General features: G+C 41.4%; 1 protein-coding gene across 1 annotated transcript in view; it reads left to right on the plus strand.

Annotated features, from left to right (window-relative positions):
- Positions 1 to 19,468: 19,468 nt before the first annotated feature.
- Positions 19,469 to 27,885, plus strand: part of TOPAZ1 (testis and ovary specific TOPAZ 1) — a 62,938-nt gene continuing 54,521 nt past the window's right edge. Inside the window, 3 exon segments of the mRNA XM_069560795.1 lie at positions 19,469 to 19,528; positions 19,530 to 19,671; positions 20,883 to 23,319. Coding sequence (XP_069416896.1) covers positions 19,469 to 19,528; positions 19,530 to 19,671; positions 20,883 to 23,319 — 2,639 coding nt within the window.

Genomic DNA, 27,885 nt, shown 5'->3' on the forward strand with positions numbered 1-27,885 from the left:
TCAAACTATTATGCAAATGAAAAAAGGGAGATGGGGGAAAACTGTAGATAAAAGATTTCAAAGCCATTTATTTTTTTAGAAGCAAAGCCAAATTATTGCATATAAGGATGCACATTTGGGGGTTAAAAACATAAAGAAGAGATTTCCTTGGTTGGGTGGGGGGAGGGGGGTTTCCAATGTTTGGGACACTGTGCTCCCAAAGCAGGAGACACGGGTACAATCTCTGGTTGGGGAACAAAGATCCTGCATGCTGTTCCATGTGGCCAAAAAAAAAAAAAAAAAAAAAACTGTAAAGAAAAGCAAGGAAGAACTGTGATTGCACAGGACACTAAGGTGCTGCCAAAATAGATGGCAGAGGTCTATTTCTTGACCTGGGTAATGGTTGCAAGGTTATTTGTTTTATAATTTATGAAGTTATATTTTATGTGGGTTTTCTGCTCGTTTTACAAAAAAAAAAAAAAAGTAGTGGGAGAAAGAGATACATGTGACCAATGGGGTTCATATCATTTGTCAAAGAAAAAGACTTCTAGTAGGAAAAAGACAGTCAACATAATAGAAAAATTAGTAGAAGACTTGAAGAAGCACTTCACAGAAAGAGAAAATCCAAATAGCCAATAAACAAAACTGCTAAAGTGGAATACAAATTACAACAATTAGATACTGCTGCATGCCCACCAGAATATATTTTCAGTGCTGGCAGAGATGTACAGGGACTCTGAAATTGCCGATGGGAATGTAAACTGGTACAAGTGCTTCGAAAATAGTTTGGAATTATTTGATAAGTTTGAGGATACACATCCAGTGAGGGCTGCTAAATGTTTTAAGAGTCAGCTCTTTGGAAGGAAAACCCTGATTTGTAGTGTCTACTGATTTCCATGTGTGTAAAGACTAGTGATGAGTCTTTCCGAGAAATATAATTAATTGCAAGTTTATATAATTAAAATTTTCTTTAATTTTTGGCCATATCCCATGGCATGTAGGACTTTAGTTTCTCAACCAGGAATCAAATCTACGTCCCCTGCTTTAAAAGACAGTCTTATAACCACTGGACCACCAAGACAGTTTGATATGTTGCATTTCTAAATATTTTTCTGTATGTGTGCTGCATTTCCCAATTTTTAAAAAAGTTCAAGTGAATATAAAATTTTCTCAAAGCCTAACTTTGAAGGTACAGCAAAGTTAGTCTCTGAAAGGCATCCTTGAGGGATGCAGAAGGCCTAGCAAAGAGCACGAATCCACAACCTGGTCACGGAGCAAGCCTGATTCTCTCCAAATTATTTCCCTATTGTGAAACTAGGCCTGTCACCACCTACTGACCCACTTCATGGCATGACCATAAAGATAAAATGTTGCTGTTGGTTTCAGCCCCAGGAAGCACTAGAGAAATACATTCAAGGGAGGCTTTGTGATTCAATGATAAATTTACTGGGCAATGCAGGCATGAAGTTCTGCCCTGCTCCAACCCAGGGAGAGGACACACCTCCGAGCCTCACTGCCTGATCAAGGATCCTGCAGTGGCAACCAGCCCAAATGCCATGTCCCACATAGTTCAGTTCAGTTCATTTCAGTCCCTCAGTTGTGTCTGACTCTCTGTGACCCCAAGGACTGTAGCTCGCCAGGCTCCTCTGTCCACCACCAGCTCCCAGAGTTTGCTCAAACTCACGTGCATCAGATCAGTGATGCCATCCAACCATCTTATCCTCTGTCATCCCATTCTCCTCCTGCCTTCAATCTTTCCCAGCATCAGGGTATTTTCCAATGAGCTGGCTCTTCACATCAGGTGGCCAAAGTATTGGACTTTCAGCTTCAGCATCAGTACTTCCAAAGAATATTCAGGACTAATTTCCTTTAGGATTGACTGGTTTGATCTCCTTGCAGTCCAAGGGACTCTCAAGAGTCTTCTCCAACACCACAGTTCAAAAGCATCAATTCTTCAGCATTCAACTTTCTTTATAGTCCAACTCTCACATCCACACATGACTACTGGAAAAACCATAGCTTTGATTAGACAGACCGTTGTTGGCAAAGTAATGTCTCTGCTTTTTAATATGCTGTCTAGATTAGTCATAGCTTTCCTTCCAAAGAGAAAGTGCTTTTAATTTCATGGCTGCAGTCACCATCTGCAGTGATTCTGGAGCCCAAGAAAATAGTCTGTCACTGTTTCCATTGTTTCCCCATCTATTTGCCATGAAGTGATGGGAGCAGATACCATGATCTTCATTTTTTGAAAGTTGAGTTTTAAGCCTACTTTTCCACTCTCCTCTTTCACTATCATCAAGAGGCTCTTTAGTTCTTCTTTACGTTCTGCCATAAGGGTGGTGTCATCTGCATAAATGAAGCTATTGATATTTCCCCCGGCAATCTTGATTCCAGCTTGTGCTTAATCCAGCCCAGCATTTTGCATGATGTACTCTACATATAAGTTAAATAAGCAGAGTGGCAATGTATAGCCTTGATGTACTCTCCTTTCCCAATTTGAAATCAGTCCATTGTTTCATGTCCAGTTCTAACTGTTGCTTCTTGACCTATATACAGATTTCTCAGGAAGCAGGTAAGGTGGTCTGGTAATTCCCATCTCTTGAAGAATTTTCCACAGTTTGTTGTGATCCACACAATCAAAGGCTTTGGTGTAGTCAATAAAGCAGAAGTAGATGTTTTTCTGGAACTTTCTTGCACTGTTAGGAAATTCTCACACTGTTAAGAAAGCTCTAGGACCCACAGCAGATTTCCCAACCTGGGGATCCAGTGAAGGGACGTAGAACTCCCAGGGAATTTGACTTTGGAAGCCAGTGGGATTTGATTGCAGAACTTACACAGGACTAGGGAAACAGACTCTCGGAGGGCACAAAATCTTGTGCGCACCAGGAGCTAGGAGAAAGGAACAGTGTCCTCACAAGAAACTGAGCCAGACTTGCCTGTGAATGTCCAGGAGTCTCCGGCAGAGGTGTGGGTCGACAGTGGCCTGCTGCAGGGTCAGGGGCACTAAATACAACAGTGCAAGCATAAGTCCTTTTGAAGGAGCTCACCATTACCAGCATTATCCCTACAATAAGTTTGGCCTCAGGGAATACAGCCCTGCCCATCAATAGTAAATTGGATTAAAGATTTACTGAGCATGCCCCGCCCATCAGGACAAGACCCAGATTCTGGCACAGTCAGTCTCTCCCATCAGAAGCTTCCACAAGCCTGTCCTTATCCAGGCAGACAGAATGAAAACCACATCACAGAAAACTAACTAAATTGATCACATGGATCACATCCTTGTCTAACTCAGTGAAACTAAGAGCCATGCCATGTAGGGCCATCCAAGACAGACGGATCATGGTGGAAATTTCTGACAAAATGTGGTCCACTGGAGAAGGGAATGGCATACCACTTCAGTATTTTTGCCTTGAGAACCCCATGAACTTCAAATCATGATTCTTTATTCTCTTCAGTCTGTTCTGAGTTGCAGCACACAGGATCTAGTTTCCCAACTAGGGATCAAATCTCAGCCCCTGCACTAGGGGCATGGTGTCTTAGCCACTGCATCACCAGGAAAGTCGCCAAATTGTGCTTCCCTGGTGGCTCAGCTGGTAAAGAATCCATCTGCAATGCGGGAGACCTGGGTTCAGTCCCTGGGTTGGGAAGATGCCCTGGAAAAGGGAATGGCTACTCACTCCAGATTCTGGCCTGGAGAATTCCATGAACTGTATAGTCCATAGGGTCCAAAAGAGTTGGACATGATTGAGCAACTTTCACTTTTTTTTTTCAACAAACGTATGACCTGTACATTGAACAAGCATTTAGTTGTGGAATCACAACTAAACTTTACTTTTGTCTTCCTCTATCCCTTCACTTTCTACAGTGAGTAGTAAATAATATTCTCCTGAGCCTGGATGAAGACATGGGCAGGATGAGAATCTTCTGATCACTCACAGACAGTCCTCCATTGCCTTTAGCCATAGATAGTCTCAGTAACAGAAATTCAAGTGTCTAGCCCCATGCAATGGTCTTGGTTGACAACCGTGATTGTCGGTTGGCTTGGCAGTGTCTCCCCTCTCCGCTGACTCCTGCTCCCACAGGGAAGTCTCCAGTGGGAATAGGGGTCTCTTTTCTTCTTGCCCCTCTTTTCCAGCTCACTGTTTTTCCTGTCCTGCACTTTGTTGTCCTACCTTACTGGTTGTCTCAGGGAGAAGCACTAGTCATAGTTTTCTCTCATGGGCTCGCAGAGACTCCTCTCATCCCTTAACCTGAGCAGGTACATCCATTTTCCAGGTGGTCCTTGAAACTCTTAGCCTCTGGGCACCTAGCCTCCTCTTCCTAATGACACCCCATCCCACGAGTTTGCCCTACCGGACATGATGGAGACTCTTTCATATCAGCTCTCCCCTCTAAGGTCTACCTTGGGTGCATGGTGGACGCTGTCCAGTCTCCTGCCCAGATGAGTCCAGGAGTGCAGCCCCATCCCCAGCTGGCCAGCCTGCTGGCTCCACTAACAAGGCAGAGTCAGCTCTTGCCCACTCTGCATTTTCTGGGGTAGCAGGGCATCAGGCTCCATTTGTAGTTCACCTTAGGTTTGTGAAGCTTGGGCCAGGTCCCAGTTCTGGGGTTCCAAACTGGATGGAGTCCAAATTAAACTCTCCAAGTGGTTTCCTGGAAGCCACCCTTGCTAGGCTTTTGCCAGAAAACATCTGCTTCTCACAAAGGAAAAGGGTTGAACAGAGTGGCAGCTCTCTCCCTTGGATATCCATGGATCTACCATGAATGTTAACTGACTGTTACTTCTAAGGATTGACCCATGGCCAGGCATAATGCTGGGTGCTGGGAGAAGAGAGATGAATAAGATACTGTCTTGGTTCTCAAAGGGGAATTATTCTTCCGCAGGGTCTCTTAAACTTGCCAATTGCTTTTCTAGTGTTTCACTCTGACTATGGAGAGGGTCCTAGTTTATGTCTCGGCTCTGACAGTCCTAAGATTCTACCAACTGCTCAAAAAGAAGATTTCAGGCTCCATGCATCCAACAAACGTGTACTCTGGGTCAGGAACTGTTCTCAGAAGGAAGGATACATCAAAGCATAGAGAAAGACTCTGCTCCAGCTGGGGGCTGGGGCAGACTCACAAGGAACAAGTGCACCATATGGCACATGGCAGAAGCACGAGGAGGAAAATGAGACTGTTGCAGGAAGGGGGACCCCTTCCAGGGCCTGAAAGTGGGCTGTTGTCTAACACTTGGAAATGAATTGTCTGAGGAGATACATGTGCTGACAAAGCAAGAGATTTTATTGGGAAAAGGTGCCCAGGTGGAGAGCAGTAGGATAAGGGAACCCAGGAGAACTGCTCTGCCATGTGGCTCATAGTCTCAGGGTTTTATGGTGATGGGATTGGTTTCCAGATTGTCTTTAGCCAATCATTCTGACTCAGAGTCCTTCCTGGTGGTGCATGCCTTGTTCAGCCGAGATGAATGCCAGCGAGAAGGATTCTGGGAAGTGGTCAGACATGTGGTGTCTCTTTTTGACCTTTCCCGAACTCTTCTGGTTGGTGGCGGCTTATTAGTTCCATGTTCCTTACCAGGACCTCCTGTCATGAAACAACTCATGCATATGGTTACTGTGGTGCCTGGCCAGGGTGGGTGGTTTGCTTCCCCTAACAAGACCAGGAAAGTGCAGTGGAGGATTATCACATCTTCCAGTGGTGGCCATGTTAAAGCTACCTGGGTCCTGTGATCCTGCAAAACAGGGAAGGTTAAGGAATGCCCCCCTCTCCACTCCCCCACCCCCCATCCCACGCCCCCACCCCCGCTGCCCTTTGTGTTCTAGACAACTGCTACTGCAAAGAGCTACCTTTTCTCCCATAACTCAGATAAGACTATCTACCCTCAAAATTCCCTTTCTTTGCCTTGTAAATGATTAGCCAAAGTTTGTCCCCACTGATCAACTGGAAAAAAATGCTTGTTTATCAGACTTTGGTTAAGCTTCTCTCCTCCCTCCAGGTTCCTGAACTTTGGCCTACCTTCAAATCACCCTGAGCCAGCATACCACACTCCCACCTCCAGAAAACAGGCTGGCCTCAAGGTCACACATCTTTTGATCTACTATCAACGCCACACTGTCATTCCACTACTCAATATTTCCTTCTAGCTTTATATACTCTTCTTTATAAATAAATTCTCTGAATCAACCCATTAACACCAACTAGATCAGTGATGTGTTAATGTGTATAGCTGGAAAGATGTACTTTGCCAGTTTGTGAACTATACTCCTACTTTATTCTACACAAAGGTTAAAGTGAGACAGTGTCCTACAAAGACAGTTTCCGGTTTTAAAATTTAAATTATATTAATGAAGATAATAGGAAACCAAAAGTTCAAAATAGACATAGAAAACCAAAAGTTCTATAGACATAGAAAATAAACTTATGGTTACCAAAGGGGAAAGAGAGGAGGGGTAAATTAGGAGTTTGGGATAAACATATACACACTAATAAATATAAATTAGATAATCAACAATGTCATAATACATAGCACACGGAACTATATTCAATATTTTGTAATAATCTATATTGGAAAAGAACCTGAAAAAGAATATATAGATAAATATATAACTGAATCACTTTGCTGTTCACCTAAAACTGACACAACATTGTAAACCAACTGTACTTCAATAAAAAAATAGTAAACTATAATTAAAATAAATAAAATTAAAAGCTCATTTTCTCAGTTGTACACCTTACCTTTCAACTGTTCAAGAGTTACATGTGGCCAGAAGTACAATTTTGAGACAAGAGCATTTTTTAGAAAAACTGAATTTTGGTCCTTTAAATATTGAATGAGAGGTCATTTAGATTGAAATATTTAAACATACTGCATAGCATCTGCCCATATTAAACATTTTTGGTGATTCAGATAATTCATCTTTGAACTGTGTATATAAATAATGGTACTGTGCATATACATTGTAAATACTGTGGTTTCCTCTCCCTTTGATGTTAACTGTGTTTTGGCATTCATCGGCTTTTAGTATTATTTTCTCATCTGTGAAAAGGAGATGTTGACTAAAAAAGATGCACAACTTGAGAGCTACAAGTTAAGTTTTATTTGGGGCAAAATGAGGACTGCAGCTCAGAAGGCAGCATCTCAGATAGCTCTGACAGACTGCTCCAAAGCGGCAGTGGGGGAAGGTCAATATATAAGGTTTTGGTGAAGGGGGAGTTCAATACCATTAAGCACTCATTTTACAAAAGGTTTTTGTTAGTCATGAGGATCTGATGTCACCATGAAGGGATTTACGGCTTCTCTAGATATGAGGAGATACAAGGATTGAGATCATAAAATCTGTTCCTATAAGACATCCAACTATGTAAAGATTCCCTGGAGCATAGAGTGCTCATTCCACCCTGAACTCCCTCAGGAGTTGTTGAAGGTCAACAGTTATAGCAGCACAGGGTTCAGTCTCCATAGAGGCAGATGGCAAATGCCTTTGTTGTTCAGTCGTTGGCATTGCCCTTTGTAAGTGCCAATTTGTAGTTGACAGAATAACAATACTATTAACTATCAGTTCAGTTCAGTTCAGTCGCTCAGTCATGTCTGACTCTTTGTGACCCCATGAATCACAGCAAGCCAGGCCTCCCAGTCCATCATCAACTCCTGGAGTTCACTCAAACCCACGTCCATTGAGTCAGTGATGCCATCCAGCCATCTCATCCTCTGTCGTCCCCTTCTCCTCCTGCCCCTAATCCAACCCAGCATCAGAGTCCTTTCCAATGAGTCAACTCTTCGCATGAGGTGGCCAAAGTACTGGAGTTTCAGCTTTAGCATCATTCCTTCCAAAGAAATCCCAGGGCTGATCTCCTTTAGAATGGACTGGTTGGATCTCCTTGTAGTCCAAGGAACTCTCAAGAGTCTTCTCCAATACCACAGTTCAAAAGCATCAGTTCTTCAGTGCTCAGCTTTCTTCACAGTCCAACTCTCACATCCATACATGACTACTGGAAAAACCATAGCCTTGACTAGTCGGACCTTTGTTAGCAAAGTAATGTCTCTGCTTTTGAATATGCTATCTAGGTTGGTCATAACTTTCCTTCCAAGGAACAAGCGTCTTTTAATTTCATAGCTGCAGTCACCATCTGCAGAGATTTTGGAGCCCCCCAAAATAAGGTCTGCCACTGTTTCCACTGTTTGCTCATCTATTTCCCATGAAGTGATGGGACCAGATGCCATGATCTTCGTTTTCTGAATGTAGAGCTTTAAGCCAATGTTTTCACTCTCCTCTTTCACTTTCATCAAGAGGCTCTTTAATTCTTCTTCACTTTCTGCCATAAGGGTGGTGTCATCTGCCTATCTGAGGTTATTGATATTTCTCCCGGCAATCTTGATTCCAGCTTGTGCTCCATCCAGCCCAGTGTTTCTCATGATGTACTCTGCATAGAAGTTAAATAAGCAGGGTGACAATATACAGCCTTGATGTACTCCTTTTCCTATTTGGAACCAGTCTGTTGTTCCATATCCAGTTCTAACTCTTGCTTCCTGACCTGCATACAGATTTCTCAAGAGGCAGGTTAGGTGGTCTGGTATTCCCATCTCTTTCAGAATTTTCCACAGTTTATTGTGATCCACACAGTCAAAGGCTTTGGCATAGTCAATAAAGCAGAAAGAGATATTTTTCTGGAGCTCTCTTGCTTTTTCCATGATCCAGCAGATGTTGGCAATTTGATTTCTGGTTCCTCTGCCTTTTCTAAAACCAGCTTGAACATCTGGAAGTCCACGGTTCACGTACTCTTGAAGCCTGGCTTGGAGAATTTTGAGCATTACTTTACCAGCGTGTGAGATGAGTGCAATTGTGATAGTTTAAGCATTCTTTGGCATTGCCTTTCTTTGGGATTGGAATGAAAACTGACCTTTTCTAGTCCTGTGGCCACTGCTGAGTTTTCCAAATTTGCTGGCATATTGAGTGCAGCACTTTCATAGCATCATCTTTTAGGATTTGAAATAGCTCAACTGGAATTCCATCACCTCCACTAGCTTTGTTCACAGTGATGCTTCCTAAAGCCCACTTGACTTCACATTCCAGGATGTCTGGCTCTAGATGAATGATCACACCATCGTGATTATCTGGGTTGTGTACAGTTCTTTTTTGTACAGTTCTTATGTGTATTCTTGCCATCTCCTCTTAATGTCTTCTGCTTCTGTTAGGTCCAGACCATTTCTGTCCTTTATCGAGCCCATCTTTGCATGAAATGTTCCCTTGGTATCTCTAATTTTCTTGAAGAGATCTCTAGTCTTTCCCATTCTGTTGTTTTCCTCTATTTCTTTGCACTGATCACTGAGGAAGGCTTTCTTATCTCTCCTTGCTATTCTTTGGAACTCTGCATTCAAATGAGTTTATCTTTACTTTTCTCCTTTGCTTTTGGCTTCTCTTCTTTTCACAGCCATTTGTAAGGCCTCCTCAGACAGCCATTTTGCTTTTCTACATTTCTTTTTCTTAGGGATGGTTTGATCCCTGTCTCCTGTACAATGTCACAAACCTCCATCCATAGTTCATCAGGTACTCTATCAGATCTAGTCCCTTAAATCTATTTCCCACTTCCATTGTATAATCTAAGGGATTTGATTTGGGTCATACCTGAATGGTCTATTGGTTTTCCCTACTTTCTTCAATTTAAGTCTGAATTTGGCAATAAGGAGTTTATGTTCTGAGCCACAGTCTATTGGTTTTCCCTACTTTCTTCAATTTAAGTCTGAATTTGGCAATAAAGAGTTCATGATCTGAGCCACAGTCAGCTCCTGGTCTTGTTTTTGCTGACTGTATGGAGCTTCTCCATCTTTGGCTGCAAAGAATATAATCAATCTGATTTTGGTGTTGACCATCTGGTGATATCCATGTGTAGAATCTTCTCTTGTGTTTTTGGAAGAGGGTGTTTGCTATAATCAGTGTGTTCTCTTGGCAAAACTATGAACCTTTGCCTTCTATACTTCAATCTTAAAAAATAAACTTAAAAAAAAACTTTTTGCCTAACTCTGGAGGCACTTGTAGATGTTATGGTCAAAGTGTTTTCTCCCCTGCAGTTGTCTTCCCACCCCCACCCCCTTGCAATAATCCTTTTGAACAGAAGTCTCCCCTTGCTAGGTCCAGAGTTGTTTTTTCTTTGGCTTGGTCAGGGAGAGTCTCTTTCTACAGAAACTTTTCAGCACAGACTTGAGGGAAGTCAGGGCATGGAGCATATACTAATAGATGCTGATGAGAAGAGACATTCTAGACAGGGGAGGAACAAATGCAAAAGCCCCAAGAAGAGAACACACTTAGCATATTCAAGTGATAATGAGAAGACTACTGGGTTAAAACCCCACAAGGAAGAAGAATGTGATCTAATTAGGGCAAAGGGAAGCCAGAGACATCATTATGTAGAGCCTGTGAAACTTCAGAAGGCCTTGGGATTTTATTTTAAATAGGGTGGGTATCCACTGGAGGGTTCAGAGACAGGGACAACTTGGATTTTACTGACTCAACTTGACTATCAGGTAAAGAATAGTGGGACAAAATTAGAAATAGAGGAATGAGTAGTTTGATAAGAAAGATGGTAGCCTGACTAATGGACGTAAGTGGTGGAGATGATAAGAAATGAGGACATTGGGGATGTTTATAAGGAAAGCACGCCAAGTTTACTGATGATTGGATGGGGGCAGAGATGTGGGCTAGTGAGAGAGAGGATTCCAGAATGAATCTAAGTAACTAGAATTATAGAGTTATTGTTTACTGAGTTGAGCTGATGAAGCTATGGGATAAATGGGGAAATCAACAGTCATATTTGGGGCATGGGAATTTAAAATGTCAAACAGATACTATCTCAGCTGGGACAGAGCCCAAGGCAAGCACCAATGTGTAAGTAACTTAGAGGGGCCAGTGGTAAGGATGGGGACAGTGAGACCAATAAAAAGGTATGCTATCCACTTCTGCTGCTACTGCTGCTAAGTCACTTCAGTCGTGTCCGACTCTGTGTGACTCCATAGACGGCAGCCCACCAGGCTCCCCCATCCCTGGGATCCTCCAGGCAAGAACACTGGAGTGGGTTGCCATTGCCTTCTCCAATGCATGAAAGTGAAAAGTGAAAAGGGAATGTGAAGTCGCTCAGTCGTGTCCAACCCTCATCGACCCCATGGACTGCAGCCTACCAGGCTCCTCCATCCATGGGATTTTCCAGGCAAGAGTACTAGAGTGTGGTGCCATTGCCTTCTCCGTGCTATCCACTACTATACATAAAATAGATAATGAATAAGAATCTACTGTAGAGCACAAGAAACACTACTCAATATTCTGTAATGACCTATATGGGAAAAGAATCTGAAACAGAGTGGATACATGTATATGTATAATTGATTCACTTTGCTATATATACATCAGACACTAACACAGCATTGTAAGTCAACTATATGCCAACAAAAATTAATCTGAAAAATAAAGCGTGATATTAAGAAGATTGCTGCCATGAGCAATGAGGGCTCAAATATTCAGAGACGCCTAAGAAAATATACCAAAGGCCTCCAGGATTGTCTGTCTGAAAGACAGGAGGCAGGAGGATTTATCCACTAGCTCCCTACCCCTGCTGGTTGAGGGTTTCTCCAGGCATGCTAACAACACTGCACTATCTAGCTGCCCACTCCCTGGATGAAGCCAGATGTCTGCTTGGGGCACTGGAGGAATCCTCAAAGCCGGAAAGCAAAACTCTTGGTGACTGCTCTCTGCTAAATGAGTCCAAGTCTTCAAGGAACTGTTTATCCCAGCCATTTGGATCCAAGGCATGGACAAGGGACTACAAAGCAGGACACTGGGCTGGAGATACAAAGTCATCAGTGCATATACAAACATAACACGTTCTCTTGAGTGGGTAAAAAGACTAAATAGAAGGAAATTTTCCCTCTAACACTTCAAATCAAACCATTTAGACAACTACCCACTCTATCCATTGGTAAAATTGATCTTGACACCATAGCACAGGCATAGCCCCCTCCTCTCTGAGGTTTTCCCACAATGGAAAGTGAAAAGGGAACTCCCTCCTCCACCAAGGATATAATAGACAACAATGCTGGTGCTAATTCAACTGGAAAATTAGAGAGGCATAAATACAAGGTCCTTTACAGAGATGCCAGAACATGGGTATATGCACCACAGACATCCTTAGACAGGTGTGCAGCCACATGCAGAAGCGGAATAAATTTGTGCTTGCTTCACTCTTTCTCTCAGACCAGAGGTGATTGTCTCCTGATGAATGGCTACTTGGAAGTGTGGGCAACTCAGCAGCAAATGGAGGAAACAGGAAATGACTGATTCACAGCACTTCTAAATTACTTAGCTTCTTGTGCCTCACAGTAGTAAAATGAAGAGGTTAGACTGGATGATTTCTGAGGTCCTGTTCTGCTGACAAATTCCCATCGTGCTTCATTTTGAACTTATTCCGTTGAGTAATAGGCTTCATCTGATTCCATGACACAATCAAAGGCTCTCAGGTTAAAGAGCAGAGAGTTCCTGAAGTCGGATAAAAGAATGGTGCCTCATCCTTGGATGCTCTGGATCTAGGGTCCCCTAGTAGATAAAAAGTTAATCGAGTTTCGAATTGAAAGAGACACATGGACCCCGGTGTTCATCGCAGCACTGTTTACAATAGCTAGGACATGGAAGCAACCTAGATGTCCATCGGCAGACGAATGGATAAGAAAGCTATGGTACATATACACAATGGAACATTACTCAGCTATTAAAAAGAATGCATTTGAATCAGTTCTAATGAGGTGGATGAAACTAGAGCGAAGTAAGTCAGAAAGAAAAACACCAATAAGTATATTAACACATATATATGGAATTTAGAAAGATGGTAACGATGACCCTATATGTGAGACAGCAAAAGAGACACAGATGTAAAGAGCAGACTTTTAGACTCTGTGGGAGAAGGTGAGGGTGGGATGATTTGGGAGAATAGCATTAAAACATGTATATTACCATATGTGAAATAGATTGCTAGTACAGGTTCAATGCATGAGACAGGGCGCTCAGGGCTGGTACACTGGGATGACCCTGAGGGATGGGATGGGGAGGGAGGTGGGAGGGGGATTCAGGATGGGGGACACATGTACACCCATGGCTGATTCATGTCAATGGATGGCAAAAACCACTACAATATTGTAAAGTAATTAGCCTCCAATTAAAATAAATTGATTTAAATTTTTTTAAAAAGTTAATTGAGTTTCCTAGTCTGGACTCTAATATTGGAAGCAAAATATTTGGGACCACAGGCCAATTTTGAAATCTTTGATTTTTTTTTTCTCCCTAGAGATATAATAGGTTCATTGACTTTTTTTTTTTTTTAAGGGTTAGACCATGTTTCTATAGGGCCAGTTTCACGGGCACACAATCTGTGTGGTTACACAGGGCCCCACACTTGGTTTAATGCTCTGCTGTGTCTCAAAATCCTTAATCTTCATCAAAAGGTCTCCAGAAAGTACATTTGCATTTTGTACTGAGCCCCACAAATTGTGTAGCCAGTCCTGTGCATTAGTCATCTACAACTTTAGTTGGAGAATACAGAGAATGTAACTTTGCTGTCATCTTTCCAGCATAAACCTAGGACTTGCCATGCACAAAGGACATGGGTGAAGCAGTGACCCCAAAATTGACTCCAAGGGCTAAGCAGTAGTGTCCATCAGGATTCAGAGACAAGGGGGAAAGTGTAGAAAATAAAAAGTGGGGAGGGGAACTGTTGGGGCCAGTGTGAGGAAAGCAGGAGAGACTCCATCTTGAAGCCTGTCATCCATCTTAAAGACAGGATGCAAACTGGGCCTGAACCCTGCCCAAGAGTGAGGAAACCATTGCTAGTGAAAACCAGGTCTCCTGGAGACTTCCCTCCCTACAGATGACAAACAGAGATTGTAGTTGAGGTCAGGCTGCCCCTGTTAGATTAAGCATGGAGACATCCCCCCCTGATGTATAATCATTGTTCCCCACCTTTAACCTTAATTGTTTATTCTCCTTGCATCTACTTGTTGTAAAACTCAATCATATACAACAAAGATGTTGTTAACATGTAACCAGTCACATAGTATGGGGTATAAAACTGGGCCTCTCAGAAACATCAGGGTTCTTGTTGGGAACTGTTTCCCCTTGGATCCACTGGCATAATAAACTGTACTCCACTGTCTTAAGGGTCCTCCAAGGTATGTTTTGCGACTCCAGATTCCACAAAGGAACTAGAAGAGAAGAGCCCCCCAGGTACCCACAAAGGGCTGAGTCTGTGGACCGAGATGTGGTTCAATAGGTAAGGGTAAATATTGGGTAAACATTCTGCTCAATCTTCTGAACTACCAAGTATGTGAGATCTGCCACCAGAAAAATTAAGTTCTCTGGTAAACAACTGTGCCTGCCCTTTCCAAACACTGCAAAGCACAATAGTAGGATTATGATAATCATTTCACAGAAGAGAACAGAAGAAAACTTGTATAAACATATCTAATCTCCTCAAGTTTTCCATGAAAGCAGTTTGGTATGAGGAATTAAAAACCTGTAATAAAGATTATAATTTTTTTTTTTTAATGCAGAACGTTCAGTGAGCTTGATTTTGCAATTTCCTATGCTACTAAGCTCTTCCCATTTCTCTTTCATGCATTTCAACAGTTATGAGCATACGTCTTTAAATTCCTGGGCCTATAGCCGAGTTTAAGACCATCTGTTTTTATTCAGACCAAGGAAGCTGGATTCTTGAATTTTTATCTTTATTTTAATAAGATCTTGGTAGCAATGTTTATTTTGAAGGTAGTAAATATTAGAATTATATAGGATTTATCTTTCAATATAGAGGTTTTTATTTAACAGATCCTAGTGTTTACAATTTGCTAGGCATTGTTCTAAGCGTTTTATAAATATTAGCAAATTTCATTCTCATGAGAACTCTTTAGAATTCACCTTCTCTAGCACCTTCAACAAGGAACAATAAACCCACACAAAAATTACAGGACAAGGGAAAGTATCTTTAGGTTTCTAAGAGTGGCAAACTGCAGGAAGGTAAATATATGGGAAGACACTAATTGAGGAAATTTTATTTGCAGATTTCCTCTAGTACCATTTCTCAGCTGCAGAGAGTTGAGAGTCTTCTCCAGTAAAGGAGAATTTATATCTTGCCTCTAGGCAGAAATGGGGGAGGGTAGAGAGTTTTCCCTACATTTCCTGCTGTTTAATTGCCTTCAGCTCAAAAAAATGTTTATGTCAAAGAGACATATTTTGGGATGACAGATTCTGGTTTCCTTCAGGATGTGCTCTTATTTCATTTCACAGATAAGGAAACTGGTGCACAAAGTGAACTTGGAATAAGCATGTAGCCTGAAATCCTTAAAATTACTTTTTCTAAATTCTGCTATTCTTCAACTGGTTTTCCTTTCACTGGGGATATTTCCAAGCAGGAAAAAAAAAATTTCTAGGTCCTTTACACCTCCTTTACCTAAGTTCTATTTTCTAGAAGCTCCTAAGGATATTTCACTCATCCAAAATGCCACAGTACTCTAAACCAAACCTACTATTTTTTAATGTGTAATATACATTGTGTTCAAAATCAATCTCCTCTTTTAACATACAAAGATAAAACAAACAAACGTGCAAAGATAAAAAGAAGATACCTGGAAAAGAATCTAAACAAGAGTGGATACATGCCAATGTATAGCTGATCCACTTTGTTGTACAGCAGAAACACAACATTGTAAATTAACTATACTACAAAATTAATTTTAAAAAAAGAAAGTACCTGCCCAGAGGGAGGCATACAGGAACTCCCCTACATATGAATAAGTTCCATTCTAAGAGCATATTCATAACCCCAGTTTGTTTATAAGTCTAACAAAGTTAGCCTAGATACCCAACTAACACAATCAGCTACATAGTACTGTATGTAGCTGATTAGTACATAGCACTCTACAGTTTTATACTTTTCACACAAATAATACATAAAAAAAAATAGTGCTATTCAGTACAGTACACAAAAGCACAACCACCTGTAGAGGATGCACGCACGTGACAATGTACACCAGACATGTGAACTAACTTACTACCTAAATGGACAGGCAAACATGTAGTCTTATCTTTGAAAGTTCACAACTTGAAGGTTTGTACGTAGGGGACTTATTGTACCAGTAAACAGCTGAAAATGATGTGTTGACAGGCAGGAACATCTCACTCCTCCAAGTATAAGGAGAAAGGTATCTGGGAAGCATCCTTGAGGGGTGATCCTTACTGAATCTTGAAGGGAAATTTATACTTCATCAAGCAGACAAGCAAAAGAATTTCCAGGACCAGCATATATTGAACCAGCACAGGTATTGAACAACTTTCTCAGGAATTAATGAAGCTCAGGTTCTTTGTGTCTCAGCACAGAAGGAATTCATTGAGGGACAAAGTGGTAAGTAAAAAGTGGGTTTATTAGTATAGGATGCTTGTGAAGGATATAAGAGGGCAGTCAAGATAGCTCTTCCCTGAGAACTAAAAGGGCTTCATTTTTGTAATTAATGGAAAAGTGGGGAGGAGGAGAAGACCGCCTTCCTCCTCATTTTTTGAGTAGAGTAGGCTTATATCATTAGCTCCTCCTTCATGGCAGGTTATTGACCCTATATGGTTAAACTAGGAATGTCATCAGTTCAGTTCAGTTCAGTTCAGTCGCTCAGTCGTGTCCAATTCTTTGTGACCCCATGAATCGCAGCACACCAGGCCTCCCTGTCCATCACCAACTCCTGGAGTTCACTCAGACTCACGTCCATCAAGTCAGGGATGCCATCCAGCCATCTCATCCTCTGTCGTCCTCTTCTCCTCCTGCCCCTAATCCCTCCCAGCATCAGAGTCTTTTCCAATGAGTCAACTCTTTGCATGAGGTGGCCAAAGTACCGGACTTTCAGCTTTAGCATCATTCCTTCCAAAGAAATCCCAGGGCTGATTTCCTTTAGAATGGACTGGTTGGATCTCCTTGCAGTCCAAGGGACTCTCAAGAGTCTTCTCCAACACTGCAGTTCAAAAGCATCAATTCTTCGGTGCTCAGCTTTCTTCACAGTCCAACTCTCATATCCATACATGACCACAGGAAAAACCATAGCCTAGACGGACCTTTGTTGGCAAAGTAATGTCTCTGCTTTTCAATGTGCTATCTAGGTTGGTCATAACTTTTCTTCCAAGGAGTAAGTGTCTTTTAATTTCATGGCTGCAGTCACCATCTGCAGTGATTTTGGAGCCCCCCAAAAGAAAGTCTGACACTGTTTCCAGTTTCCCTATCTATTTCCCATGAAGTGATGGGACCAGATGCCATGATCTTTGTTTTCTGAATGTTGAGCTTTAAGCCAACTTTTTCACTCTCCACTTTCACTTTCATCAAGAGCCTTTTCAGTTCCTCTTCACTTTCTGCCATAAGGGTAGTGTCATCTGCATATCTGAGGTTATTGATATTTCTGCCGGCAATCTTGATTCCAGCTTGTGCTTCTTCCAGCCGTAGTGCTATTCAAATCAGCAGAGAAGTGGTAACATACACTATGTTAAATCATCTCAGATTTCAGTTTGAGGGTCTCTACTTTGGAATGTCATCTTTGCCCTATGTCCTGTACTTGGTGTGCAGAGGTCCTTGTCTTAAGGATCATTATCTTGCTGACCTCAGCCAGCATGAGGCAGACAGGTCTCATTTTTTTTACCTAATGACCTGGAGGATATCTTGTGCTTTTATTGCATGGGTACATTGTTAAGCAGGCCTGTTTTGTTTCATGATGTTCTGATTCCTTTCTTGAGCAATCATTAATGTACAATGGTCTCCCAAAGTTAATTCTCTAGACATAATCCCCTAGTGGGATTTCTAAAATTATTTGTGTAACTGCCCTACTCTATTTCTATCAGCATGCTGGATCACATGGAATCTAGGGAACTTCAGCAGTAGCCCAATGTAAGGTAAATGCAGGCAAGGGTATCTGTGGTGTTAACAAACAGCCACCCTCCACCCCTCAAAAAGATAAAATTCTTACCCAACTGAACTTGAGTCCTTTTGCCCACAGCACAAGAAAGACAATTTACTATCACCAGTTGTGAAGGAAGGCACAGTAATTATCTGCAGGGCACCAAATAAGCAGTACTGGCAGTTCATGCTCAAAAGACCCAAACTCTCTGAGTCCTGCTCAGTTTCAAAATTATGACTGTCATATAGATATAAAAATGAACGTGTTAAAGATTTTGTTTCTCATATCAGGCAGATTTTATAACCATCTGCTCAAAGGACAAGACCAAAGAATAGACACATTATAGACCAGAAATATTGAAATAAATGGAGGCAAAACCGTCTTCTTTCACAGGGAGTGCAAAAGTCGATTGAACTTCAGTAGGAGAGAATTTGTGTTTGCTGCCATCTATGGGGTCGCACAGAGTCGGACACAACTGAAGCGACTTAGTAGCAGCAGCAGCAGCAGATCATCATTTTGCACTGCTACCACTCATTTACAACTTACAGTTGTAAAATAGCTCCCACAGAATTAGAATCAGGTAATGCAGAAAGGTAACTCCTGTGCATAGATTTCCAATGAAGCACACCTTCTCCCCCACAGTGGCAGTGAGAAACAAAAGTCAAATATTCAGGGGCCATACCTGAAAGCGCAAATAACACACTTTCTGTTAGCTTCAGTCTTTGAGCAAAGGAGGTTCAAGAAAGGCCAAGGTGGGAAATGCCAAGATACCCTTTCATTGGAAGGGCATGGCCTGGTGGCAGGTGGAAGCTGACTGAAAAAGCACAAGGATGGAAGCACGAGTAACATCCAGTAGGCTGATGAAGTAGGTCAGTCAGAGTCTGCAAGCTGGAGCCAAGGTGAGTGGCTGACAAACACAGGCAGTTGAATCCAGCAGATGTCCTGAATGCGGATGTGAGGGATCAAGTCGAAAGAAGGGTATTTCTGACAGCTTCCACGTTCCTTACTCAGACAGCTGGGTAGACAGTGGCGCATCCACCAGTACAAAAGGAGCAACTCAGTGAGGAAAAATAAGTTCAGTTTTGCATAACCGGAGGCTGAGGTGCCTACACAACGTCGGGAAGGCAGATGGAACGGGACCCCAAGAGGTCAGGGGTAGAGTTAGAAGCCACTCGGTCTTTCAAAGCAACCAGGCAAGAGAGGCGGCAGGTGAGAGAGGGACCCCGAATGGTCCCAGGAGAGTCCAGCCTAGTGGAAGGTTCGACCCGACCGACGTGGAGACTTCACGGTCGCCCAGCGAACTCCAGAGGCCAGAGGCACTGAGGCTCGCGGTCCCTCCGCCGGTTGAGCCTCGTCGCATTTGCCATGGCCGGGCCGCGCGGGCTCCACTTCCGCTTCCGGTCCCGGGGTCTTGGCGGCGAGCAACGCGGGGCGGAGCCTCAGGCACCTGGCGGAAGGAGCTGCCTTCGGGCGGCTGGTGGGCTCCTGCGAGCAGGCGGGGCTTGCCTCGGCGGGGAGACTGGCAGCCCCGGGCGGATGTGGCGGCCTCCACCCTCGGGCCCCACGGCGGCCCCAGGGCGTGAAGGCGACGCTCGGAGGCCTGAGGAAGAGAAGCCGGCGGCCAGGGCCAGGCGAGGCGGGAGGCTGCGGCCCTGAGGCGAGGGGGCGCGAGGAAAGCAGGCAAAAGAGGAGGATGGTGGCTCAGGCGTCTGGGAAAGAGGTGGAAAGTGACAAGTCAGGTGAGGCATCCGGGACTGGGAAGGCCTTACTTAGCGAGGCGGCGTGTGGAGGGGCTGGGAGGACATGGGGGCCTTTCAGGCCCATCTCACTGGCCCACTTCAGAAGCAGCGAAGGAGGCGGAGCTCCCATTGCAAGCGGGAGGACGCAGTAAGAGAGCACTTAGGGGTCACTCCCTTTCTAGCCTTTGCACCCATTCTCCTTCACGCGTGTTTTATCAGTAGCTTTTCACTTGAATCTACACGGGGTTTACTGATGCGCACAGTTGACCAGAAAGAGGAAAAACACAGGAACTCATTTAAAAGATATTTATTCCGTTAGGGTGTCTTGGTCAGAAGTACTATAAAAGGAGGGCTTCCCTGGTAGCTCCCCTGGTAAAGAATCCTCCTGCAATACACGAGACCCCAGTTCCATTCCTGGGTGGGGAAGATCTCCTGGAGAAGGGATAGGCTACCCACTCTAGAATTGTTGGGTTTCCCTGGTGGCTTTGGAGAAGGCAATGGCACCCCACTCCAGTACTCTTGCCTAGAAAATCCCATGGACGGAAGAGCCTGGTAGGCTGCAGTCCATGGGGTTGCTAAGAGTCGGACACGACTGAGCGACTTCACTTTCATGCATTGGAGAAGAAAATGGCAACCCACTCCAGTGTTCTTGCCTGGAAAATCCCAGGGATTGGGGAGCCTGGTGGGCTGCCGTCTATGGGGGGTCGCACAGAGTCGGACATGACTGAAGCGACTTAGCAGCAGCCTGGTGGCTCAGACAGTAAAGAATCCGCCTGCAATACAGGAGACTTGGGTTGGAAGGATCCCCTGGAGAAGGGCATGGCAACCCACTCAAGTATTCTTGCCTAGATAATCCCCATGGACAGAGGAGCCTGGCGGGCTACAGTCAATAGGGTCGCAAAGAGTCAGATACAGCTGAGCAACTAAGCAGAGCACAGCACAGCACTATAAAAAGGACTCCTACTAGTGAGCCACTTTGGCTAGTGTGGAGTGATCATGCTAGAGGTTATTCAGCTGCCTTAGAATTTATACAGGTTTGTATGTAGTTCTTTAATAGAAATTAGGTCTTTGATTTTGAAAACAAACCTATGTTTTCCTAGAGCTATTCAGGGAAATAAAAATGGATGACTTCACTTTTTTTTTTTTAATTTGTATTGCTTTTTCCCCCTCAATATAAAATCTTCTCTGGTATTTTTTGTTGTTTTGATCAGCCAAGGAAAAAAGAAAAGTTACTGAAGCCTCAAGTGATGATCCACAGCCAGGGATTGACCTGGTAAGAAAGGAATCATTAACCAGTTCGGAATCTTTCCCAACAGTGGAATGCAGTGAATTTCAAAGTATGGCTTTCTTGCAGTCTTTGGGTAAGGAAAGGTTGGTAGAAGGTATTAAAAGAAGAATTCGAATAAAAAAATTTAAAAGCTTAGAAAGCCCAGCTCTCAAAATGACTGAAAATAAGGCTACACAAAATAGTAAGGTTGAATTCCAAGATGAACTGTACAAGAATACTCTGAAATATTCTTGTAACAGCTTGTCACCTGGAGTAGAAAATAATTCCACTTTAAAATTACATGATTGCAGTTGTCTTTCCCATTCCAAGGATTGTAATGATGAAAATAACCTTGCATATAAACCTGATGGAGGATGTATGCATGTACCAGAAAATTCCTCAAAGTCAAAGAAAGAAAACCCTAGGAGTCTTATAGATAAGACTGATCCAAGCAATATTCCTCAGCTTTTACAAACTGAAGAAAACTTAATGCGAGTAAGTCAGTTATTGCTTGAAGAAAATGATTCATACCTAAGTAAAAATAATGGCATGTTTTCCTGCCTTCAAAGTGAAAAAAATAAACATTCAATAGAGGAGAGCAGTATTGGGAGAAAATCCAGAAAAAGGATGAAGGTGTCTGAAAAAGGAAATGGAATGGTTATTGAGATGAAGTTTTCTAATATGTGTAACAAATCTGAGCTGATGTTACAAGGAAACCAAACAGGTGCTGAAGGTAAAGAAACAGAGACTTTAGAAGCTAAAAAAAGTTCTTTGAAAGTTTTGAGAAAAGTAAATAATAATACACTGTCACCGATGGATCCTTTATTAAGTCTTCCAGAAACAGGGAAAAAAACAAGTCCTGAACATTATGCAAATGCTGTGTTTCAGAAAGCCCTTGAGCAACTTTCAAAAGAAGAAACAAAGAATGTTTCACAGCCTTTAGGATGTACCAGCATGGATCCACCAGAAGATTATTTTAAGTCAATGAAAAACTCATTAGTGAAGTCACTTAGTGATTGCTTCCCTATTGAAAAGAGGTCTTCTAGGGAAGGCTTGAAGAATGAAGCTGAAGAATCTAAATATAGCTGTCACAGAACAATACCAATGACTGGCAAAAGAACTTGGCCTTGTTATTCATGTGCTAGAATATCTGCCCAGTGTTGGAAAAAAGCTTCCTTGCCACAAAGTTCTAGGCAAGATGATTTTCTTAGACATCAAATGAATCAAACTCACTTAAGTGACTCCAAACTAATGCTACAAAGTTCTGTAACAGAAACAAACAGTGCATCTTCAAGTATAGAAAAATTGGATTCTAATTTAAATTGTTTACCTTCAGTCTCTACAGTGGAACCTACTTCAGTGGTTATAAAGGAACCTATAGTCGATGATGAAAAAATGAAGTCAGAGGAACTAAGCAGAAGTGCATCAGAGGTAGTTTCTAATATTACTGAAGATACTCCATTGACTAATGTGACTCACAACTCAACAGGAAGTAAAAAAAAAGATAGAGGGAATTTAACAAAACTGAATTTGATGGTGGCTTCCCAGGATGGCCAGGAAGCAAGTAACTCTACAGGCAAAACTGTTCATCGAAAAGCATGCATTACTAAGCAAGCACTGGTTGTTCCAGACCTAGTTAAGATACTGAACACAGGACGGCTGACTAATTTTAAAATTCCTTTACTAAAGAACAAAACAGAAAAAAGAAAAGAAATTAATGCCAAGTCATCAGAGAGAGAAGTATATAGTCCCCTAGAACTTCTTGACAGTTTATCTGGAGCAGAGGTAAGGCAGAGTAGGACTAAAGAAAATACTGTCACAGTAACTTCAGGACCTCAATCTTTGAGTATACAGCATAGTGTAATTCCAGTGCAAGCTAGTTCTGACTCATTCTGCAGTAAGAATTCCTGTATTATTGCTCCAAGCTTTTTAAAGCAAGGTAATAATAATAAACCATCTAGCCACATCTCTGCATCAGGCCATATCATTTCTAATAAGGCAGCTGGTTCTCTCACAGTTGAAAATAATACATTTTCTTGTGATCCTGGATGTATAGAGAAAAATCCCACCTTCTATTCCAATGAACAAGAACCGTTCAAAGCAGTTTCCTCTGAAGTTAGTGGTAGAAAAATGTCTAAGAACTTTTCAGAAATTAAAGTGGGGTTTCCAGATATTCTGAAAGCATATGAAGATGATGTCCTCTTAATTGATGTAATTCAAGATGACCCAGACCTCTTTGGAGTCTCCAGTGAAGGGGAACTCTCATTTCCTTCAGAGGTTCCCATGATAAGCCAGGAGCCCAATGTTGCTGAAGAGCATCAATCGGCAGACTCCAAGCACATGGAACTTCCAGAAAAAAAAGAACCAAGCGATCACTTGAGGTATGCGTGTTCAAATATGCCTTTTGGTGCAGATTATTGTTGCAGGTTTCAAAAGCGCTTTCTGGTCATTAGGTGTCACTAATTTATTCAGTGATCATATTGACGCTCCATTATTTTTTCAACCCAGTTATTTATTAAATGTAATATAGTGTATTATTGCTAAGACCTGGAAGTGTCATTATCCTGAAACTTAGACTTGAAATAATGTGGTTTATAAAGTGGCTTTTTAAATTACTGAGCTTGCTTCTTTCAAAAGTCACTTAAATTGATCTCCATGTTTTTTAATCATTGTAAATATACAGATATACGTTCATTTCAATCAAGTTACTTATTAAGAAAAGTGCTGTATATATATTTTAACACATTTTCTGTGGCTTCCTTTTTAGATAAAAAATTTATTTTTCAGTTGTCAGAGAAGCCTTGGAAAGGTTTATTTGAATTAAAACTTAAAAGTAAATCAAAAGTTAAACTAATTTTCAGAGGGAAAAAGCTTAACTTTTTTTTTCATGGTTTTATTTTTAGGGAGATGGTTTTAAATGATAGCTTAGTCCCCAAAGAGGGTGAGTTTGCCTGAATCAACTTTAAACAGAGCCAAGTAATAACCTTCATGTTCAGGAACTTGATCTATCTGATTGGCTCGAATTTTATTTAATATTATATTTTATTAAGTTTCATAATTTTGAAGCTCTAATTTGTATGTTACAATACTTGAATATTAGAATGTTTTGTGAACAGAGTCAAAATAAGAAAACACATTCCACTAAGATTCAGTGGTACATGACTTAAAATTCTCTGGTATTTATAAATTTAGTGATACTACATTCTTCTTGATGTTCTTAGTGTTACAAGAACTTGTAACCTATCACCCAATAGAGTGCTTTCTATCCCAAAGGAAGAAACAATAGCTCTATTATCTTTAGATGATAATAATTATCTACTGTTTTAAAAACCATGTAATGAGGATGGTAATCTGTCCATTTTGAAGTGGAACAAATGAGGGTGACAAGTTGTCACTTGTCCAGGTTGACACCACTAGTAACAGAATCTGAACTTGAACTATCTTACTTTAAAATTAATGGTCAAGGACTTAACCTTTATAGTCTAACCTAGGTTTCTGAGTCTTCTCCTTGCCCTAATAGCTCTGTGACCTTTTAGGCAAATTATTTTACCTTATCTGTTAGAAGGGGAGGTACTTGCCTCAGGATTGTAAGAATTAAATCAGTGAATGGATGGGACAGGTATTAGTTTGACACTGGGTGAATAGTGAGAGCTCAGTAAAGGGTAGTTATTAAAGATGCTTTTAACTCTTCCTCTACCATGCTTCCTTTGAGGAATGCAAAGAGAAATCGGAGCAAATCTGGCATTCAAAAGCAAACATCTGTTAACAGGATGTTGACAGTGAACTGCAATTGAAGGGAGAGAGAAGTGTTATGAAGTGGGCATGAAGTTTGTTTTTTTATAGTTTTTTTCCTTTCTTAGAATAATGGCTGATTGCATTAAAATGACACATGTTCATTACAATAGAAGTGTAAAAGGGAGGGAATCCCACCACCCAAAATAACAAATTAATTACTAAAATTTGTGTGCGTCATTCCAGACTTCTGTCTAGGCATGTATGTGGATATAATTTCAGAAAAATTAGATCATGCCACTTTTTAGTAAAAACATCTAATTTTACTTACACTTAACTTGGGGAAGGAGAGACTGAAGTGAAACTAAAGGAATTGCTGAAACAAAAACCTCTTTACCACAAGAAATTAGTTCCTAACAGTCGGTCCCAAGCTAATAAGAAAGATTATTTTAAAGCTTGAGTTTTGTAATCGTGACTTTTAAAAATTGTGTTCTAACTTCAGACAGTAACATTTGCTTTCCTGATAAAAGACGAACATATTCACTTTTTCTCCCGAATCTTGCCCCTTACATTTTTCTTAAAATTTTTTGTTTTTTCTTTTTAAGGCATGTGCCGTTTACATTCTCATCAATAATCTGAATTTCCAAAGACTCTTCATTCTATATTTAAGTTGATTCGGTCTTTACCATCAGTTCTTTTTACTCTCCTTTAATCTTGACTATTTTGATTCATTTCTTATTTGACTAGATTTCAGAGCAATTTTTTTCAATGGTTCTTCATTGCTGTGTTTCCTAAGATCTTGGGCACATAAGAATGCCTATTGTCTCCGAACAAATTGGGTAAAAAATTCTTAGTTTATATTTTTTCTTCTCACAACTATATAGTTATTCATCCCAGCTTTCTGGCTTTGAGTGTTATAGTGGAAAAGTCTGAGGCCAAACTAATTCTCCACTGCCTGTCTCTAAACTTCTAAACTTTTTTTTCACTTCTTGCTTTCTATTTTAGGATTATGTATTGTATCAAATTATGTATCAGATTTTCCTGCCCAAGCTGAACCACTTTGGTTTGCAGTATCAAATTTACTTCAGATAGTTATTCTGTTATTTTAACTTCATTTTATTTCATGGCAGAAACACCAATGATACTTATATTAGCTCTTCTTTTTCTTTCATTTCTGCTTCTGAAGTTTGGATTTTTAAATAAACTTGAAAATTTCCTTAGTAGTTATTTTAGTATTTTCCTTTTTCTCCATTGGAAATACCAGTTTTACAGTTATCCACAGTGCTAGAATAAACTTTAGCAGGAAAAAATGGAGGCCTGATCACCAGAGGGTCTAATAGTTGTACAGAAAATTGTTAATGAATTGTTCTAGAACTAGATGAAGCTTAAAATATAATTTCTAACGTCAGCTCTCTCCCTTTTACCAACCAGTTGCTAACTAATACATTCTTTTTTCCTCACTCTGTGACGCTAAGAGTTTGATACCTGTTAGATTCTGAGTTTCTGTTTTGTTTTTGTTCTGTTTCCCAGTCCTGTCCGATTCTTTGTGACCCCATAGGCTGGAGCACTCCAGGCCTCTCTGTCCCTCACCATCTCCTGAAGTTTGTCCAAGTTCATGTCCATTGCATCAGTGATGCCATCCAGCCATCTTATTCTCTGTCTCCCCGCTCTCCTCCTGTCTTCAGTCTTTCCCAGCATCAGGGTCTTTTCTATAGAGTCAGCTCTTCGCATCAGGTGGCCAAAGTATTGGAGCTATAGCTTCAGCATCAGTCCTTCCAACAAGTATTCAGGGTTGATTTCCCTTAAGATTGACTGGTTGGATCTCCTTGATGTCCATAGGACTCTCAGGAGTCTTCTCCAACACCATAGTTTGAAGGCATCAATTCTTCCTCACTCTTTTTTACAGTCCAGATCTCACAATCATATATGACCACTGGGAGGACCATAGCTTTGACTATACAGACCTTTGTCGGCACAGTAGTGTCTCTGCTTTTAAGCACACTGTCTAAGTTTGTCATAGCTTTCCTGCCAAGAAGCAAGCGTCTTCTGATTTCATGGCTTCAGTCACCATCTGCAGTGATTTTAGAGCCCAATAAGAGGAACTCTGTCTACTTCCACCTTTTCCCCCTCTATTTGCTGTGAAGTAATGGGGCACTGACTCAATGGACATGAGTTTGAGTGAACTCCGAAAGTTGGTGATGGACAGGGAGGCCTGGCGTGCTACAGTCCATGGGGTCGCAAAGAGTCGGACACGACTGAGTGACTGAACTGAACTGAATGGGGCCAGATGCCATGATCTTAGTTTTTTTTAATATTTTAGTTTTAAGCAGCTCTTTCACTCTCCTTCACCCTCATCAAGAGGCTTTTTAATTCCTCTTCACTTTCTGCCATTAGAGTGATGGGAGAAACATCAACAACTTCTGATATGTGGATGATACCACTCTAATGGCAGAAAATGAAGAGTTCCTGTTTTACAGAAATAGAAATTGAAGATGGCTAAGCCTGGAAATTTTCAGAAGCTCTAGACTATCTCCTCTTGGTAAAATAGGTTGATGAACCTGAGTTAATTTAATGGTTGGGAGAAGTACTCTCAGACCTTGTAAGAAGAATTTGTAAGGTATTTCAGTTATGTTAGAATATTTATTCACTGTTGATCTCCACAGTGTTGGAAGTCCATATTAAATTTCAAAGCATTAGCATGTTAGAACTCATTCCTAAAGACTTGAACTGATAAACTTAGAAATGGATAATGAGTAAAATTGGTAAAACTTTTGAGTTAGCCTGTGAGTTTAGTTAGAGATCTGAAAATGTCTGTAATAGTCAATGCTGTTAATCTGTACTAGGACACAGCATTATCTTCAGTCACAACTTAATTATATACTAAAATTTCAGTTGAGTGATATTATACAATGGATCATTGAGATTTTAAAAATCTGCCAAATATTCAAGGGAATTACTATTAACATATAGCTGGGGCTTCCCTGGTGGCTCAGTAGTGAAGAATCTGCCTGCCAATGCAGGAGACACAAGTTTGATCCATGGGTCAGAAAGATCCCCTGGAGAAGGAAATGGCAAGTCACTCCAGTATTCTTGCCTGGGAAATCCCATGAACAGAGGATCCTGGTGGGCTGCAGTCCATCAAATCACAAAGGGTCAGATGTGAATTAGTGACTACGCAACAACTATAACTAGGGAATTGGGAACTAAAGTGTTTG

Source organism: Ovis canadensis, chromosome 19, assembly GCF_042477335.2.
Source record: "Ovis canadensis isolate MfBH-ARS-UI-01 breed Bighorn chromosome 19, ARS-UI_OviCan_v2, whole genome shotgun sequence".
Taxonomy (NCBI): domain Eukaryota; kingdom Metazoa; phylum Chordata; class Mammalia; order Artiodactyla; family Bovidae; genus Ovis; species Ovis canadensis.